The sequence below is a fragment of the Hypomesus nipponensis genome, chromosome 21 (genome assembly GCF_054491055.1).
Source record: "Hypomesus nipponensis isolate SF chromosome 21, ASM5449105v1, whole genome shotgun sequence".
Taxonomy (NCBI): Eukaryota; Metazoa; Chordata; class Actinopteri; order Osmeriformes; family Osmeridae; genus Hypomesus; species Hypomesus nipponensis.
In genome coordinates this window covers 13,143,945-13,163,648 of record NC_140381.1, presented here as the reverse complement: position 1 = coordinate 13,163,648, position 19,704 = coordinate 13,143,945, and the positions used below count along the sequence as shown (strand labels likewise).

Sequence of the window (19,704 nt, the reverse complement as noted above, 5' to 3'; positions counted from 1 at the left end):
GCGTCGTTTTCAAAGTTTAACGGTTGTTACTGTTGTCTTGGCAGTGGCACTGCGACTGGATGAGGTAGCTAAACAACAGTCACGCTCTGTCACCGTTGTTTATTACGGTACGTTAGTTCTAGCTAGCTCGCCAACAAGGGGGGAATTGTTCAAAGCTGAAGGTAGGTAAATTAACAAATCATTGATATCTTGAAATTGCAATTTTAGCTAACAGTTAGCTACAGTAATGTGGTGATCACTAATAGAGACTGCTTTGTCTGGAGTCCAATGCTAGGCTAGCTAGACTATAATATCAAGAACTAGTGTTTTCCTAAAGTTAATCGTTGCTAGCCTAGCTTACGAACATGGTCTCAGTGGCTTGTTTGTATGAAAGCTATTATAATGATATTGCTGGAGCTATGCAACTGCGTAGAGCTATCCTGGCAGTAACTAGTAGGTCTACTAGCTAAAACAACTAGATTGAATATAGCTTGGCTAGCCTAGCTAGTAAATGTACAGCGCTCGCTAGACCAGTCATAATATCCAGATACAGTTGCTCAAGATTAGTTTCTGCAATGTCAAATATTATGAACAACCCACGTTTTGAGTTGATAATGTAATGGAAGTTGGATAGTTACAGTAACTTTACGTATAGTAACGTTTTTAATTTTTACTCTCAGAAATGGAATATCTAGACTTCTCAGAGGAGGAAATTCAGCAGCAATTGCAATCATTGGGATATACCAATATACCAAAACATAGGCTCCGGGAATTTAAGCGAGGTACGTTTCTGGCAAAGCATGGCTTTTAAAAGTTTGGCTAGATAGTTACCGGTAAGTAACGTAAACATGTCACATATAACAGACAACAAAGTGATGTCGTTTTGTTTCCATTTAGACTTGGATGAACTCATACGTCATGAAAAATCTAAAAGCCAGACCTCCTCCAGGGAACTGAACTCTCCAAGATCTCAAAACGACATCCAGAAAATACTTCCTGCCTACTCCAAAGTCGAAGGTTTGTGTGATTGGTCAGTTATTTCCTCCTTTACCATAGTTGGCACATTCATTACATTTTTAAATAAAATACATTCTTATTGTTTTTACACCAAAGTTCAGAAGAATAATACTGCAACCTTTAGCAACCAATCTCATGTTGGTGCATCGGAGCCTGGCAAACAGGTAGGTAATATAGAAATTCATATAAAAGTTGCTACCCTGAACTTTGTTGCCTTTACCTTGAGTCATAGAGCATCATAACAAGTCAGTCTCACCTTAGACAAGTGCTGACATTTCATGTGCTACATTTTCTTGCCTAGGTGTTCACCTCTACCTACCACATAAACTACAATAATTTAGGGTCTAAAAATGAGAATTATGAGCCCTACACTCACCATTCTGTGGCCAAAAAGTACCATCGGCAATCCACAACCCCTAATAGGCTGGAGATGGAGTCAGAAATTACTAATGTCCAATCCCCGTCCTTTGCTGTGAGTCCAATTTCAACCCAAGGTGGAGACACAGGAGCACATAGAAGGTTATATATCAAGAGGAAAGTCCTCAGGTAAGGACTGCATATCTTAATAAAATAGATATCCACTTTACTGTAGTGAATGCTGATAAATTATGTTCCTGTTTTTCTTCAAAGGAAAGTAAAAGGACAAGTGCATGTATTTGATGAATCCACATACAGTGAAGATTCAGGTAATCACATTATCACATCCTATCAGTATAAAGTATTATAGTATTGTCTGTCCTGAAGACTTATTTTGCTAATAATCCAGCAAATAATTATACTCAACAGCACCACTACACCCGATGAACTCCATACCTATTTATTTACTATTTTTGCTTGCTTGTTAGTCTGCTAGGAGCAAGCATACATCAGACAACCTTGGGTTGCAATTATCCAATAGACCAGTGTAACTCCCATGGCAGTGAAGAGCACTATTGATGTTACAGTCTAATCCTCTTAGGGCTCTCCTTATCTGCCATAACAGATCACACATTGGCTGTAGCAGCATAAAGTGTGCCACTTCACTGCTTAGACTGTACAAAATGTACAACAATCACTGGAATGAAGAAAGCGAGGATGAAAATGCCTCCCTTAACTCCTCTTTCTGGACTGATGGAGAAGGGGAGGAGAAGATTGAGGGTGCGTGTTACGATGAAGACACAGAACAGATTAAGCCATCTAAACAAACACCAGAAAAAACTGTTGAGGTTTGTTCAAAGGCAGTGAAACGGGAGATTACAAAAGAGTTGACCAAGCAAAATGAAGAAGAGTACAGCATCAGTGTTGAGAGCCCAGCCTTGAGTCTGCTAACGTCAGGTTATGGGACATATGGACCTGACTGTTATAGTCAGGATGAGCTGAAAGGAGAAGACTTCAGAGACGACTGCACTATAGTAGAGTTTGACGGGCAAAGCCAGGAGGGAATTCCTGACATGAGATACGGTGAAGAGGATGACTATTCAGTCACCAATCTTGATGATGGAAAGAAACTCATAGATATGCCCATAACAACCTATAGGGGCACACACACACTGACTGAAACGGAGAATAGTAAAGACTCACCTGAAGTGGCATATTGCAAGAATAACTGTCTGCATGACCGGTTGAACAGTCTATTCTATTCAGACGTGAGATCAAGAAAAGGGAACATGGACAAGGACCATAAACCTTCTTTTGATGTGGATTATACCAGAGATGGTAGCTCTTTTATTAATTTCAAAGATAATCTGAGGAAGATGGAGAGACACCGACAAATTTAGGAGCACCCACCAAATATTAAGGAGCCTCAAAATTAAAATCTTTATGTTGTTGCAGGGGCCAGGCACAGGCCTACCCAATTTGTTCTAAGGCCTACCCAAAAACTAAAATATTTGTGACAAATTATGCACCGGGTGTACATTGCAAAGTAAATAAGAAAAAAAAACTGAAAAGATGCCTATCCATATTTCTCTAGGCCTACCCCAAAATATTATTCTGGCTACGCCCCTGTGTTGTAGATTTATTTTGCGTGCTAGTTAGTTCCTTGTCACGTGACTATCTGCAGTTTCCCTTACCATAAGGTGTGTTCAACATAGGCTGCGTCTGCAGAAACGACCAGTGAGAGTTGCCGCTTGCAAAAACGGCTCCTTAAAGTCGGACATTCCTTGTTTGCTGCGTTGACATCAGTCATGGCCGATCAAGCGCTGTTTGCTTACTTTGTCGTTGACTAACTGCATGGTAGCGAATTTAATTGTTTTTGCATTAGAACTTGCACGAACCAGTGCACTGAAATTAGTCATTTAATGTATTGGGCTATGTTAAACTCTTTCTCCAATCTGCAAATTGATAATACAACAAGAACTCAATTTAACATAGTCTTTCCGTTGGACTAAAACCAACGGTGAGGTGGACTAAAACACTTGATTTGAGCATTGGCGAAACAGATGGTGTCAGAATAAATACAAAACGTGCATCAAAGTTGTCATGCCTGAGTCTGACAAATCATGAAATAGCTGTGTTGTCATTAGAACCCGTGCAGTTGCTCTTGAGAAAATACACTCGGCTACACAGCCGGCAGTTCTTTAATCGATCTCACGGTACTTTGATGGATATTTCACAGTGACCTAGCCTCGGCGCCGTCCCAAGTCGGACAAAAAGTCTAACCAGAATTCACTGCTTCAAGTCAGCCAGCTTTAGCCGGCTGTCGGAGCCGCCAGCACTGCATGAAGTTGGAACATGCCTATTGTTTTGAAGGGGAGGCCTACCCCGTGCTCTGTGTGGTGCTGGGAATAACTTTACTTGCTTGCATATACTGTGCTAGCTGTGCTATGCTAGCTAGTTTAGTTTTGACAAATGCCCTAATAAATGCATAGAATAGGGGTTGTTTCTCTTGCTAAGTTACCTGTTCGTGCTGCCTGGTAAATCATACTAACTTGCAAGGCCTGTCAGTGACTTCCATTGACAATGTATGGGAAGCAAAATAATATATGTCTGAAAAAAATCTAATGTAGCAACGCTATAACAATTTTGCGTCATGATGAATGTTTTTTTCATAGGTGCTGTGAGTGGTCTTGAAGAGCGACTGGGAGATCTGCATGTTTCGATGTCTGCTAACCACGATTCTGAGCTGGAGAGGACAGACACAGACAGCATAAGTGACAGCTTTGAGGCTGATGGTCTCCCAAGTGCCTTCGAAGCCTACATCAAAGGAATGGTGGGTATTATTTTGGACCTAAAAATAAAGTGGTTAAACTTGGTATTCATATTCTTATTGCCAGTGCAATATGATTGTTTATTCATTTGTGATTATATTACAAAAACGACAAAAATATTATAATAGTTAAACTGAAAGTAAAAAACTTAAGTAAAAGCAGTTTTGTCTCCAATAAATGATGTCATTTAGCAACACAGACAGCCAATGTACATTTGTACATTTCATGTTTTTGGAGTGGCCCGCTACTTTCCAGCCAATTATTTTCCAGCCAATCGCCTTCAGTGAGGTGTTTATTCCTCCTTGGCTCATTTTGTGAAACCAATGCCAATCATACTTGAGCAGGAGGAAAGTTCTGAAGTTCGAACAAGAATTATGTGTGCTGTTTGTCAGTTTTTTTAAATATGATTCTCAATCCAGCATTAATCCAGCCAACAAACAAAGGGAACATCTTGCTCTTCTACAAATCCACTTTAATCTATAGGACTTCTTTATGCCATCAACAGGTTAGATCTCAGAGTGAGAATGACAGCCGGTCCAGGGCCAAGTCTTGTAAGTGATCAGTGCACCTTTTTCACATTTTGGTTTCTCCTTTGACTCATAAAATCTGTTCTCAGCTTAACCTGTTGTAACCAATACATTAACCAATTTATTGTTTCCATCAGTTATTCGGCCACTTATGGATCATCCACACACCAGACATTTAAAGAAGACGGACCCAGTGGCAAAGTAAGGCAACATTCAGACTTTATTGTAATATATTTTATAGTGTCATCTGTAGCACTATTGATTCAGGGTTCCCACGCGTCCTGGAAAATAGTTGACCAATTTTCAAGTCATGGAAAGCACATGGAAAATGAGAGAAAAATAGCCTAGAAAATGTTGTGTTGTCCTGGAAATGTATTTTAACAATAGGTTGCAGTTGCTTGGTGATGTTGTGAACATACCCCAGGTTCATGTCACATGGTAGTACTGGCTAACGGCACTTTATTTACTTTGCTAGAATTACTTCAAAAGCAATGCTACATTACAACGAGAGGGTACAATTTTGGGGAAATTCTGGGGTATGCTTGCGTCGGTTGCAGATTGTTACGTTTTTTTGTGTTTTTTTTTTTACATTTTACAACTGATATTTCTGTATATTTTAAATAAGTATGCGTACTTATTAATTATGAAGATGGCATAGATTAAAAAGCATACATTTGTTGCTCATTTACACTTACTACTAAGATACTAAGAGTTAAGTGCAGCATGAAACAGGGTTCAGTTGTCATTTCCCTTAGCCTATCACCATTCCCTCTTGCACGATGTTGCAGCCTCACATAGTTGGAACAGTTGCATCAAACAAAGAAATTGGGCAATCCTGTGTAAAAATAATCCTTACCTATATCTACCATTAATGTCAGTGGCAGTATCTTAGCTGGAATTGCGATTCAAACATTACCCTCTACAAACTGAAAAAATGCCCCCCATAAATGTAAATAAGCTTGAAATGTACTTCTGGAAAACTGGCTAATATTACAGGTTTACTAGAAGTAATCATTGTGTCAAGCCTGACGTTGTCATACTCATAATTCTAGTCAGAATATGAGTCTGAAAACTTTCCGTTGGGCTGTGACTACGGGGCGTGTTTCAACCGAACTCGTAAAACAAATGTCTCTACTCTCAATTGGATAGACCTACAACCAATCAGAGCAACGTAATATGTTGTTTGTTGAAAACAAATTCAACCCAAGGGCTCTTTCGTGACGTTGTTGATTACGTTACTGTTGATCATCTGTCCATCATCGTATAAAGCCCGCCCTGGCAATTTCATTGGTCCGCCCAGATCCTGGTTTTATGTAGTTGTTCCCAATACGAGACCTTCCAGACCCAACTTCCTGACCAAATTTTTTTATGGGCGGGGAGAAGTTGGGCTGGCAGCCAGGCTACATTGTGTCAGTAACAACAACAAGAATAGGGGGTCATGTGGTGTGACCGGATATCCGCAATGTAAATGGGGAGAACCGCCTTGCCATTCCTTATCCACTCCAATCTTTTGGATATCATTGATATCCGAAGGCATCATTGATCTACAGGATTTATGATCATTATCTAATACCCCTCTAGTGGTTAATTGCTTTAATAATCAGTAATAATCAGTCCCACCAATACTAGCTCAACAGCGCATATACAGGGAAAACAAATCTGACTGATTATTAGCTAAGTGATTTGGTAGCTATTTTCTGGAGCTGGCTAACACAGCTGGAACATTGTGGGCTTTGGAGAACTGGATTATCTGATACAGAAGAGCACATCCTAGTACTAGCAGGAATAATCCCATTTTCCTCACCTGGAAAAGCTACAGACCTGACCCCATGACCGGTAAATTAGTTTTACAGCTAAGATAACTACTAGACTACCCATATGTGGGAATCGCAGGAGCTAACAAGTCGGAGGGCGTACAAAATACAGGGTGTTGTTATCACAGCGGGGAAACATAGCTAGCTACTTGTTACCACCCTGGCATTTGTCTATGGCGTTTCTGCAGCTGTCTTGCCGTTTTAGGTAGCTAGTGCAAGTTCTCTCCCAGAAACAAGCTGCTAAACTAGCTAATGTTCTACCAGAGCATGTCTAATAAGGGGAGAACTGCCACTCTCTAGAAACTTCCGGCTTCTGAACTGGTTGCAGTTCCACTCGAGGTTCCAAATGAAGGCGTTCACGGGCGAGTGCAGAATGAATGGAACTATACCCCTCAAAATCCACTTTTCTCATGATATAATTTTTTGTCTGGTAATTTGAATGATGCATTCGAAAGGGGAGGCAAAGAAAATACACACTGCTAGGTGTTAGATTTTTTTTTGCTTTTTTGTTCTAAAAAGCCTTTTAAAATGTCAATGACCTCATACAATCAGCATTCATTAACAAAATGTTAGCATGTTATGGGCAACAACGACTCACCCTGTAAGAAATAGAAAGGACATAAGTACTGGTTCATTCAACTTGCGACCTATAATCCATGTTGAACTTGCAAAAACTGCAATAAAATCTGAGATTTCTCAATGACAATCAGGCGAAAGAGACAAATGTAGCCGTCTAGCTCCATAGACTCCCATTCATTTTGCACTCGCCCGCAATCACCTCCAGTGGAACTCCAACCAAATTCGTTACAATGGGCTTAATAGGGAGTAGTGGACAGGCTCGCCGGAGACGGGCTTTGGTTCTACCATAGTTAATTGTGCGCCACTGTTAGCTTAATGTACGTTTTTGTGAAGAAAAATTATGCCTGAACCGTCTAAAACTGTCTGTTCACCAATCTAAATAAATGCGCTGGCTACATAATGAGCCTGTGTCTAAATAAGTAAGTATAGCAAAAGAGTTGCAGTCAAAGCCTCCGTTTACAATTTAATGAAACACTTTTAACAATTAACATCTAATTACAACGAATGACATCAACATTTCTTTTAACCTATTTGGAGAATATACATTTTCTGAATTTACTTTGTGAGTGTTTGCTCATATACCATCCCATTTGCTATTCACCTCCTTTGCCAAGCTGCAGCCAATACCAGAGTATTGGCAATACCAGAGTATTGGCTTGGTGCATAATTACAGCCACTACGAGCAGTCCCACAACGAGCAGTCCCACATTGAGCTTTCCTCAAGACGCGCCGTTTCTGTGTCTGTAGCTTTAAATGCTAATGAGGAGAGAGGCAGCACCATGCGCTAATGTTTACAATGGATGTATCGCAATGGCTCGTAGCCCCGTTGCTGTAAGCAATTGTTTCCCAATTCTCATCTGATCACCCTGGTTTGCAGAGGTGCACACTCATTGTCATTTCAATGAGGGGAAAGGCGGATATCGTGCGCCATAACAGCAGAATGATTACCCAAATAACAAAGAAGTGTACAGCACTCGCGTTACGGCATGTGTATTCACACAGATACTTGATGCTATCTACCTTTACATTAGCAACAGTAACTGAGCTGTTAGCTGCAGAGCTAATGTTACAGCCACATTCTAAGGGTAGCAAGCTCGGTAACCATATACAGTAAAGCAACAAAATGATATAGCGTTAGTTAACTTACTTGTCAGAGGTTTGTAGCTGGACCAAGGAGAGTTAGTACTGTTCCAGAATTTTTTTTCAAGGCCAGCTTTGTATTAGCTCAAGTTGAGGAAACAGTTGTGGCTGAAATATTTGGCGCAGACATACAAAACTTTAGGAAGTTGTGTTGGCAATAAAATGAAGACACTGGGTCTTCAAAGGCTAGGATGAAGAACTGTAAAAATACTTTTGTATTCCTTTGTACATCCAAACCGAGCAAATGTAATGCTTCGTTCGTTTGCAAGCCATGTCTCTTGAGGATAAAAACACTTGCACGGTCATAGCTCAGTTTCTCATGGGCAGGGCAGATTATCTGGGCGGGCAAAGCATAGAGAGAGGAGGTAACCTTCCTCCTTGTGACGTCACAAGGAGGAGATTTTCAAACCGAGCGTTTGAGCTTCCATTTTCTCTAAGACGGAGAAGAATACCCAGGGCTTGGTTTACACCTATCAAAATTTCTAGCCACTGGGGGACCAAAGGCAGGCTTGGGGAACTCATATTAATGTTAAATAACCTCCTAAAGTGAAGTTTCCATGTCATGTGACCTTTAATTCTGCATAACTGGAGACAACTATGGCTCAAAAATACACCTCGTCCATTAATTGTATATAGCGGGGAGTTATTACTACCCAGTGTGAGACATTATTGAAATGAGTGAGTCTCACGGCAAATGCGTGAGACTTGAGAGCCCTGTTTGAAACATTGCTGTTTCTTTCACTATAGATAATTTGATTATCAAAAAGCAATGTGAATTCTGTTCTCAATTTGTTTTGTTTTTATGAAAAAACACAAAAAACAAGAATACCGTTAAAGTACCAGATTGATATGGAGTATCGATAACAGTAGTAATACCATTAAAATCTTAACAATAACCATCCCTATTTATACAATGGCTTAGTTTAATTTCCTAATGTGACGCATTCTGTAAAAAATCTATTAAAGGTCCCATGACATGAAAATATCACTTTAGGAGGTTATTTAACATTAATATGAGTTCCCCTTGCCTACCTTTGGTCCCCCAGTGGCTAGAAATTTGATAGGTGTAAACCAAAGCCCTGGGTATTGTTCTCCGCCTTTGACAAAATGAAAGCTGAAATGCTCGGTTTTGGAAATGCTGGTTTTATGACATCATAAAGGCGAAGGTTACATCCCCTTTCTCCGCTTTGCCCGCCCAGAGAATCTGGCACACCCATGAGAAACTGAGCTGCTACGACCGTGCGAGTGCGATATCGGTTTTTACTCAAGACATTCTGGCTTGCAAACAAACAAAGTACACAAAGTTTCTCAGTGTTTGGATGTACAAATGAAAACCAAAATCGTTTTTTAGTTCCTTCATTTGAGCCTCTGAAGACCCAGTGTCTTCATTTATTTTCTCTAGAAATGCACCGACATAACTTCCCAAAGTTTTGTATGTCTGCGCCAAACATTTTAGCCACGACTGTTTCCTCAACTTGGGCCAATACAAAGCTGGCCTTGCTGACCGTCTGAAATTTAATTCAGGATCAGTACTAACTCTCCTTGGTCCAGCTACATACCTCGTACAAATAAGTCAACGCTATATAATTTTGTTGCTTTACTGTATATGCAGTGTTTCCCACAGATTGGAAAGCTATTTGCGGGGGGGGGGGGGGGGGTCGGAATAATTCCTTTAATTCCTTTGTTAATAATTCGCTACACAGAACTGTATTATATTAAATATTAATCCCAAATGATTCACACCTTCACAAAAACAACAACAAACTAAATATGTCTGCATATGCAGGTAGCAATGCGAGTGCTAAATAACTATTTAACTGGTCGGCTCCATGACACCGGGTAAGTAGCTAGCTCCTGAGACTTCTCACCAAAAGAACGAAGGGGAACCTTCGATTAAGACATGTTCGTAGGTACCTAACGAAAAGTAGCCTCAACTTTCCTATACCTTTAGCTACGGCACTAATGCTTACTAGAATGGCGTAGGTATGCATCGTTCCTAACGTGTGCTGACGTTGTGACTGTGCGTATGTGAGAAAGATGCATGAGTGACAGAGACAGAGGGAGAGCAGGGAAAGGAAATGCAGCTGAACGAATCCACCTTATTCCTAGCTCCCATGATCCATTTCCTGAATTATGGGCACAACTTCCGGAGCCGGCGATTGTCATGGTAACGCGAGTCATTGCGGTAAGCTAATTCTGATGCGAAATTAAACGTGGTAACACAGCCTGTTACACCTGAAACGGGACCATTTGATCATACCTCTGCCTTCTACTATCGAGGGATGGGAGGACGACCTAAAAAAGTGGCCTCAAACAATGTAGACTAGCATATTTAGCTACTTTATTAACTCTGTTGGTACGGACGGTGAAGCAATGAATACCTGAAAAGCTCTGAGTCTTATCAGTAGGTACTTCCACAGCAATAAAGTTGGTTGCGATTTAATAAAGGAGGTGGGACACAACCTTGTCTACCTTAAAGTGGAACTGAATTTATTTATGAAGTATGGCTCATATAATTATTAAAATGAGATCACAAAACTTTCTGACAACTAAAAGAGTAAAATGTTCTATTTGTTAATAAAAACGTTTTAAACTTTACTACATAACTACTGGGCGCGGCCATCTTTCAATCGTCTGTGACGTCACGAGAATGGTTAGGTACTGTGACTGCCGCCTGCTAGCAGTCATCAAGATTGACATTGATAGATCAGGGAGATAAGAGGTAGAAATGTATGGAAGCAAATCGTGACCAAAATTCAAATGAAAATGCATTTCCAGAAATGCTTTTTCATTTTAAGAATGTGGCTGCATTATTTGACTCATAAATAAAATTAGTAATCAATCATCCTATTTGCATTTTAATTTTCTTCTTTAAGACTGCTCATTCTTTCACTTCATTAAAATGAAAACGAAAGACATTTGAAATTTAATTTTCAAAATATGCCCCAGCAAATACATACCAAAATGTAAAATTCGAAAATGAAAATGCATTTCCAGAAATGCGTTTTCATTTAAGAACATGGCTGCAAAATCGTGACCACAATTCAAATTCAAATGCATTTCCAGAAATGCATTTTTGTTTTCTGCCCGCAAAGAACTGCCCATAATTCGAAAACCACCTTCTGAAAATGCATTCTGAGCGGCGCAGCAGAGTGACGTCAGTAGCCTCTCTTCTTCAGCTCCCTGCTGACCGAGCTACCCATCTTGTTCGGTAGGGGGCGGTGTGCACATACGCATTGCATTACATGACAAAATTTGCCGGGAAATTGACTGAATTTTAAATTTCAAATTGAATTTTGGTATGTATTTGCTGGGGCATATTTTGAAAATTAAATTTCAAATGTCTTTCGTTTTCATTTTAATTAAGTGAAAGAATGAGCAGTCTTAAAGAAGAAAATTAAAATGCAAATAGGATGAGTGATTACTAATTTTATTTGAGTCAAATAATGCAGCCACATTCTTAAAATGAAAAAGCATTTCTGGAAACGCATTTTCATTTGAATTGTGGTCATGATTTGCTTCCATAGAAATGGCTTAAACTAACCAGCTTTACAAGGTGCAAAGTAGGATCTTATTGGCTGGTTGTACAAACAAATTTTACAAGACAGAAGGCAACCTGGCATAGCATGACATATAAGTAGCCTCAGATCATACTATAGTTAATTCATAGGTTATACCTATGATAAGCTAACATAAAAGGTCTTTCTCCTGGGATGGGAAAGAGCCTGTGCTCAATGAACGATCATTTTGGTGGACAACCAACACCCAGGTCATGCAGGTCTGCCTCTTTAATCAGATCGAAGTAGCTAGCTAGTACAAGACACCACTCGGTGTTGTTCAACCTGTCAGTGTTAACTATATTTATATCTTCCGACAAAACCACATATTCTGCATCAAATGGAACAACTGCGGTCCTGCGGGTACATAATTACGTATTGGTTCGAAATCATACGCCACAGGATGAACTGGGATCGGTATGATGGGTCGGTTTTCTTCAATTTTCAATGCAGTTTGGCGGGTTGAAATCAAGCCCCCACCCCTCGGCTTGAGGCAACAGCCCCGGTGGATATAGGTGGTATTGCATTTCCGATTTTCTACCCGACTCGTTCGGTCTATTTTATTCTATTAACTCCAGTCAACATATCTAAAACTATCTCCCCCAATAATTTTTGTTCGATTCTCGAACCTGGCTCATACTACTAGCTTTTTCATAGAATAATTTTTCCAGATTTTTGCTAAATTTGAAAACAACCTGAAATGGCTAAACTAGCAGCCCATTTATTTCCTTACGACAAGAAAAGTTGCCTGGAAACGTGTTCGCGGATACAAACAGGGGACGAGCACAAAAGGGAACATCAGCAAATCGCTGATTTACCTGAGCTGAATGAGAACAAGGAGAAAGGGCTTGATAATCTACAGTTGCCTGCCTTTATTGTAGCACGTTTTACAAATGGTTGCACACATACATGGCGGTTGTTTGTAGAGTTTATGTCCGTTATTTTAAGCAGATTTAACCATTTCGTAATGAACACTATTATGCTCATGGCATGACAAACGTAATTATAGCATAGTATAATTTGTTGTAATATCGTGGCATGTTACGGCGTCATTATTGATTGTTGACATGTTATTCTGGAGCAAAGACGAATATGAATAAATCATGTCTGATAGCCACAATATGGTCGTTATATTGTTATAACTTGTCAACTTATGTCAACACACAACAATGGCATTAACAATAAGCAAGTAATAGTAAACAACACTCATCATAATTATAATAGGTAGGCTAGGCTTAATTGAGCTTGCTTTGCAAAGCTAGAACAACGACGGAGCCAGATATATAAGTTTACAGTTTATTTATCCAACACAATACAGCAGTCAAACTATAAACACGAAGCAAAAAGAACAACGTATAGGCCCTGCACGTATAATACTATAGTACTAATAGTATTGATCTTTGTAACGTTCACATGTAGGCTATCTGCTTCTTGATCGGACTTGTAACACATTCTGACAGTTTTCTGCTATGCCTTATCTCCAGCTCACAAGCTCGCGACTGGTTGTCGCAAAGTATGACGTATACAGCTAGTTGCAAGCATGCACGAGTTTCGGAGCTAGGAACAAGCTTCTGCGCAAGACCAGACGAGTCTGCCTGGAAGGATGGCGCGGCCCATTTCGCTCTCGCTTGACTCACCGCGCCACTGAGCACTTTTCATAGAAATGAATGGGGACGCCATCTTGGAAGACAGAAGTAGCTGTCTCTAGTTATATTAACTCTATGGTTGAAATTGAGCCCAACCATTCTCATGACGTCAGATGTATACGTCATTTAAACATGGCGGCGCCCAGTTATTTTTAAGTACATCATTTTCACACTAGAGATTTCGATTGTTAATAGAATATGGCATACCGTTGTATGTTATATATTTTTGTCATTAAATGTATATACTATTATAATATCACTGTGTATCATCGCAGTTCAGTTCCACTTTAAAGCAGTCCCACATCACCGGTCCTGGGTTTTAGTTTCATCGTCAGGTGAAATACAAACGGCTGGGTGCTCATGTGTTGCTGGACCAGGGCACTACTAACCCACAAAAATTCCTATATGAACACTTGCATCCCACCTTTACTGGCAGAACTGGGACTAAATCTGTGGAGGTCTTTCATAGCCTAAACACAAAGTAGGATGCGGATTTCCTCCGTCAGTTTTTTGTCCACAAAATGAAATGAGTAGCATTCACATACGATAGTGTTTTGGGTGGTCTCTTCAAGGCTAGGTTTTCCAGCTACATTCTTTTGTAATCCTCATCTGTTGGCAGGCCATGGAAACTGTACCGTTTGTCACAAGAACAATCCCCTTCTGTTGTGGGTGTGTTCAACACACTGTCGTTAAAGCCACAGATTTAGCTAAGTCTGGTTGTTAGTAAAGCCGCGAACAGCGCAACAGGTAGCTTACCAGAGCTCCGCAATGACTTTTATAACAATATTCATAACAATATAAATGCAGCATATTTTTAAAAACAAACCAGATTTAGTTCATTACAGTTTGAATTACTTTAGAAAGAATCACTGTTGACGGCTGGCTGGGACTAACGTATAGCAAACTGCAACTTACGCTGCTTAACTGAAGTTGCACCCATAATCATTCCTACAGTAGACCCCCTGAGAATAAGGTGGATATACGTGTTTTAACTTTAAATAGTGTAAAAAAATTAATAAATAAAAAATCATGATACGCCCGGTGTTGATTCTGTGGCGCACCGCCACAAATTAGTCTGTGTAGGAAACACTGATATGGTTATGGTTACCTAGCTTGCTACCCTTAGAATGTGGATGTAACATTAGCTCTGCAGCTAACAGCTCAGTTACTGTCGCTAATGTAAAGGTAGATAGCATCAAGTATGTGTGTGAAAACACATGCCGTAACGCGAGTGTTGTACACTTTTGTTATTTGGATAACCATTCTGCTGTTGGTGTTATGGCACGCGTGATATCCGCCTTTCCCCTCATTGAAATGACTAAGTGTGCACCTCTGCAAAGCAGGGTGTTCAGATGAGAATGGGAAAATTTGAGGTATCTTACAGCAACGGGGCTATGAGCCATTGCTATATATCCACTGTAAACATTAGCCCAGGGGTGCCACCTCTCCTCCTCATTAGCATTTAAAGCTACAGACACAGAAACAGCATGTCCTGAGGAAAGCTCATTGTGGGACTGCTTGTAGTGGCTGTAATTATGCACCAAGGCTGAATTTCAGGAAAGAGACTTCAGATACAGTATTAGGGGACCACTAAGGCCTATATAAAAGCATCCAAAAACAGCATGTCATGGGACCTTTAACTTTTGATATTTCCATACCTTTGGAGTAGTCCCAGTTTTTGGACCATATTACACTTGCATATCAATATAACAAGTTTGTCGGAATTCTTTAAATGTGGCGTTTTGACAGTGGTCCAAAGGACGCACAGAGAGCAACATATTAGTGTTTGATGTGATCCCTGTCTGTCATACCAACTAGATATCAACTGAAAATGCACTGGAAAATGATCTCTAGAAAAGAGTGGGAACCCTGTGATTGCTTTGATATTATTAGAGGTTGACAGTTTAATGTTGTCTCCCATGTAGGTATTTCCAGTACAAACAGGATTGGGAAATGTTTAAGCCTCCTGGACAGAAGGAAAGGAAAGCATTGCACTGGAAAATCAGGGTATGAATATAAACTTTGATAACTCAGTGTATTTGTTGACTGACAGGCTTATTGCAACCATTAAATAAGCAATACTCTTTTGTAGCAAGCTAATGTGACTAGACACTGTTCTCTACTTCATCAGTATGACATATCTACAGGTTAGCATTGTATGGAGGACTAAAAGTGCCAAAATGAATTAAATAAGTACACCATTAAATAATTACTTAAATGTGTCATTAATTAAACTTTGAATTAAATACATACATTTGTTATTAAATGTGTCATGAATTCATTAAAATACAAATTCATTTTATGTAAAATACATTATTAATACATTATAATAATTATTTCACTATTTAATTAATTATTTCATAGTCCTGTGTTACTGTGCAGTGGACAATATTCTAATGCAATACGCTAAACAGCACCCTCAGTCAATTTCATTTTCATGTCACCATGTAATGCAGTGCTTCATTAATTTATTTTATCTGTCAAACTCACCCATCAAAGTCAGTGGGTGGGGCTAACGCAATTCTAGTCTGACATTTTAGATTTAGCAGAGGATGTGGAAGCAGGACCTGCTCACCCAGAGCATGTAGCGAGTAAAGCAGAGGAACTTATTGAAGTTGTGCACTTTCCGACCAAGATATTGACCACAGAGTGACTGCAAATTTAGAAGAAGTAGTCCACCGCTTCTCTGGTACCAGGGTGCATCAGCATCTTCCTCAATCAAATTGCTGCTTCTCTCAGCAGCTCCGGGCAAGTTTTAGACATTTGGTCCTGCACCTGGCACGTTGTCTCAACAATGGGACTAGCCGGACCGAGTCTTCCCCTTGATTTTTAGTCGTTGCATTGCAAAGTGCAAAAATAACTCCAAGAACTTCAACTCTGCTTTACTCGATAGATGCTGTGGGTGAGCATGTACTGCTTCCACATCCTCTGCTAAGTTTAAAATGTCTCTCACCAACTCCCTAGAAAGTTCATGAAGATCGTCCATCGTCTATATCCAGGCACACTACTTCAGACCAACACAATGGATCAGACTAGATTCCATTAGCCCCACCCACTGACTTTGATGGGCGAGTTTGACAGATAAAATAAATTCATGAAGCACTGCAACACATGGTGACATGAAAATGAAAACGCAATTGACTGAGGGTGCTGTTAAGCGTATTCCATTTGAATATTGTCCACTGCACAGTAACACAGGACCATGAAATAATTAAATTGTGTAATTATAAGTAATTGTAATGTATTTTACATCAAATGAATTGGTATTTTAATGAATTGATGACACATTTAATAACAATTGTATGTATTTAATTCCAATTGTAATTAATTAATGACACATTTAAGTAATTATTTAATGGTGTATTTAATTAATTTTGGCACTTTAGATCCTCCATATCATTGGTACAGATAGCATGTTATAATTGACCTATCGCAAAAGCCATGCCCCAAAACGGCTTTGACCAATCCTACCTCAGCTACCGGTCACTACCTGAAGAAGCTCCGTCAAGCTTTCGGATGCAAAATTCTATAGGGAACATACAAAATCCAATAGCAAGTACCCAAGGATTTTAGAGGGGAGAGTCAATTTTCCCCTTTCCACAGCCCAAAATCCATGAGTAAGTGTCTTATGCCCCATTCTCAGCTGAATATCTTAAAGAGCAACGTAATATGTTGTTTGTTGAAAACAAATTCAACCCAAGGGCTCTTTTGTGACGTTGTTGATTACGTTACTGTTGATCATCTGTCCATCATCGTATAAAGCCCGCCCTGGCAATTTCATTGGTCCGTACAGATCCTGGTTTTATGTAGTAGTTCCCAATACGAGACCCTCCAGACCCAACTTCCCGACCCAATTTTTTTTGTGGGCGCGGAGAAGTTGGGCTGGCAGCCAGGCTAGCCATTTACTAGTATGACTAGGCCTACTCCTAATATTATCTTAATAGTAGCTATCTTTTAGAGCTACTATTACCAACAAACTAAACTATCCGCTGTTAAGCTAGATAGAGCTAGAGGCCAGGTAGGTACAGTACAGAAGCTAACATAATGTTGTCAACTGACGCTGTATGTAGCCACTACTACTAGTAAGATAATATTATATATTAATCATACTCGTAAGTAATCATTTTAAATCCAGTTTTGCAAATATTATCTCACATCTAACAGCATTAGCTCTAGCTCGACCATGACAACAGCTTACTAGCCAGCTATGCTCCAACAGTACATATTTAGCTCAAGTAGTAAGTGGTTCTGTGCTGGAAACTGCCTACTTTAATTTGGAATCATAGATTATACACTTACACATGACCCCATAACAACCAATTACAAATTGATTTGCTTTAATCACTGAAGCAGTTTAACCATGGCCCTCTACTAGTACTACTGTACTGTTAGTCTAGTACAGTATACTTTATTGATATGTCCCCTTCCTTGTAGATTTGAAAACTCTGAATATATCCACTGCATATTGCTATCCGTTTCCCCTCGATCTGGAGGTATTACTCCAATATGAATCCCTTACACCAGTGGTTCCAAACCGTGGTCGTCGGGACCCCCTGTCCTGTATGTTTCCCTGCTCCAACACACCTGATTCAAATGAATGGGTCGTTATCCAGCTCTGCAGAAGCCTGTTAACGACTATTCTTTTGAATCAGGTGTGTTGGAGCAGGGAAACATCTAAAACATGCAGGACAGGGGGTCCCGAGGACCAGGGTTGGGAACCCCTGCCTTACACTGACCGGTACAGTCTGCTACTTATAGAGCAGTTTACAGTAGTACCCGCTATACAAAGAAGCAACGCTTGACAGAGTAACAATGGTAACTAGGGATGGGCGTGGTTAATCGAATATCCGGATATCCTAAAGTAAGTTAGTATTCGAATACTTTTTTCGAATACTTATGAGCGTAGTTTAATTTTTAAAAAACATTTTATTGAAAAACCGTCGTGTTGTGAATTCTAATAGTTGTGACGTTAGAAAATGATGAAAACCATCAAAAAAGGTAGGCTACGCCTGTGTTCTGCTGCGAGTCTCCTTTCATTTCATTTGGCGCTACAAGAAGCATAGTGTCCTGGCTAAGCAGTACCTCGCAGCAACCTCAGGTCCTGCAGTCTTTTCTACGCCGGCCTGCTCGTAAATCGACTCCGTACTCGCCTCTACCCTGAGCATGTTTACATGCTAATTCTCCTGAATAAAAATGCGTATGGCTAATGCAGTTGTGGCTTATTTATTTTCTTACCAGTAGCCATGTAGAGCTAGCGTAATCGGCTGTTTATGTTTGCATTGTGTGGTGGCGCACCGTATCCTATAGGATTCCGGTTCCAAGTTAATATCCAAGTTAATATGCAATAGTTCTCCATGTGTGTCTTTCGTTTTTATCGAGGATAGCCTACCCAATGTGTTTAATTTAGTCCAATGTAGCCTACTTTTTATTTCACATAATAATAGGCTAATCGCTTCTCCGCCAAATTAAGAGCCTACGTCTGAAGACGCAGCGTTTTTTCAAGTTCATTGTCTTTTCGTCATGTTAATAAATTGATCTTTCATTTTTTTCTTTATTCAACCCTTATTTAATCTAATAGTTTAACAGTCCCAATTATTGCCAGTATGTGTGGTGGTTTGTGTGTTTACTGTATGCTTTGCGTCACGTCAGGCTAATTACATAACGGAATCACATTAACAAAATAGATTATCCGGATATTCAAAAATAATTTCGGATACTATTCGAATAGTGAAATCAGTTAAAATCTCCATCCCTAATGGTAACTAAGGTGGGCATGGCTTATGCAAAAGGTCAATTGATTGGTTCAAAAACGTAATTGTTGAAACGTAATGTATGAGATATAACTTAAAACATTGTGACATTGGCAAAGCTGTTCAAATGTACCTTTCTTACGGTCAGGATCAACTCTCATATCAGCCACCTCCTGTAAGTATGACTTAATCTTAAAATTTTAACCATGGTCAGTAAAAATGCTTGCATATATAACAAGCCTTGTTCTCCCTCCCCCTCCAGCCCAAACCCCGGAGAATATTTGTGCCCAACAGTTACGTGGTGCCCACTGAAAAGAAACGATCAGCCTTACGATGGGAGGTGCGGCATGATTTGGCTAATGGATTACTGCCACCGAAAGTAAATTATCGGCTGTAGGATTCAGCTAGAATCCCTTTTAGGTTTCCTTGTAATCACGTAGACTGTTCTTTTTTGTCTTATTTATTCACAAGTTTTTATTGAGCATATTAAACAAATTCAATAACTGA

The 19,704-nt window shown here is 39.8% G+C and overlaps 1 protein-coding gene across 2 annotated transcripts; it reads left to right on the top strand.

The window, feature by feature from the left end:
* Positions 1-18: 18 nt before the first annotated feature.
* On the top strand, positions 19-19,704 carry hyls1 (HYLS1 centriolar and ciliogenesis associated). Of its 2 annotated transcripts, none has more exons than XM_084686028.1 (12): positions 19-161; positions 660-761; positions 877-996; positions 1,093-1,160; positions 1,298-1,542; positions 1,627-1,682; positions 4,029-4,186; positions 4,690-4,735; positions 4,849-4,912; positions 15,373-15,454; positions 19,346-19,372; positions 19,460-19,704. In XM_084686028.1, the coding sequence occupies exons 2-12, from the start codon at positions 662-664 to the stop codon at positions 19,592-19,594; spliced, it is 1,101 nt and encodes a 366-aa protein (XP_084542154.1). In that variant the 5' UTR covers positions 19-161; positions 660-661; the 3' UTR covers positions 19,595-19,704. The 2 variants fall into 2 exon arrangements, with proteins under 2 accessions (XP_084542154.1, XP_084542155.1); XM_084686029.1 differs by having other exon boundaries at positions 49-165.

Coding starts and splice junctions, on each gene's coding strand:
- hyls1 (XM_084686028.1), top strand. CDS start 662: ATGGAATATCTAGACTTCTCAGAGGAGGAAATTCAGCAGCAATTGCAA. Junction 1,161..1,297: donor CATCGGAGCCTGGCAAACAG/GTAGGTAATATA, acceptor TTTCTTGCCTAG/GTGTTCACCTCTACCTACCA. Junction 4,913..15,372: donor AAGACGGACCCAGTGGCAAA/GTAAGGCAACAT, acceptor TCTCCCATGTAG/GTATTTCCAGTACAAACAGG.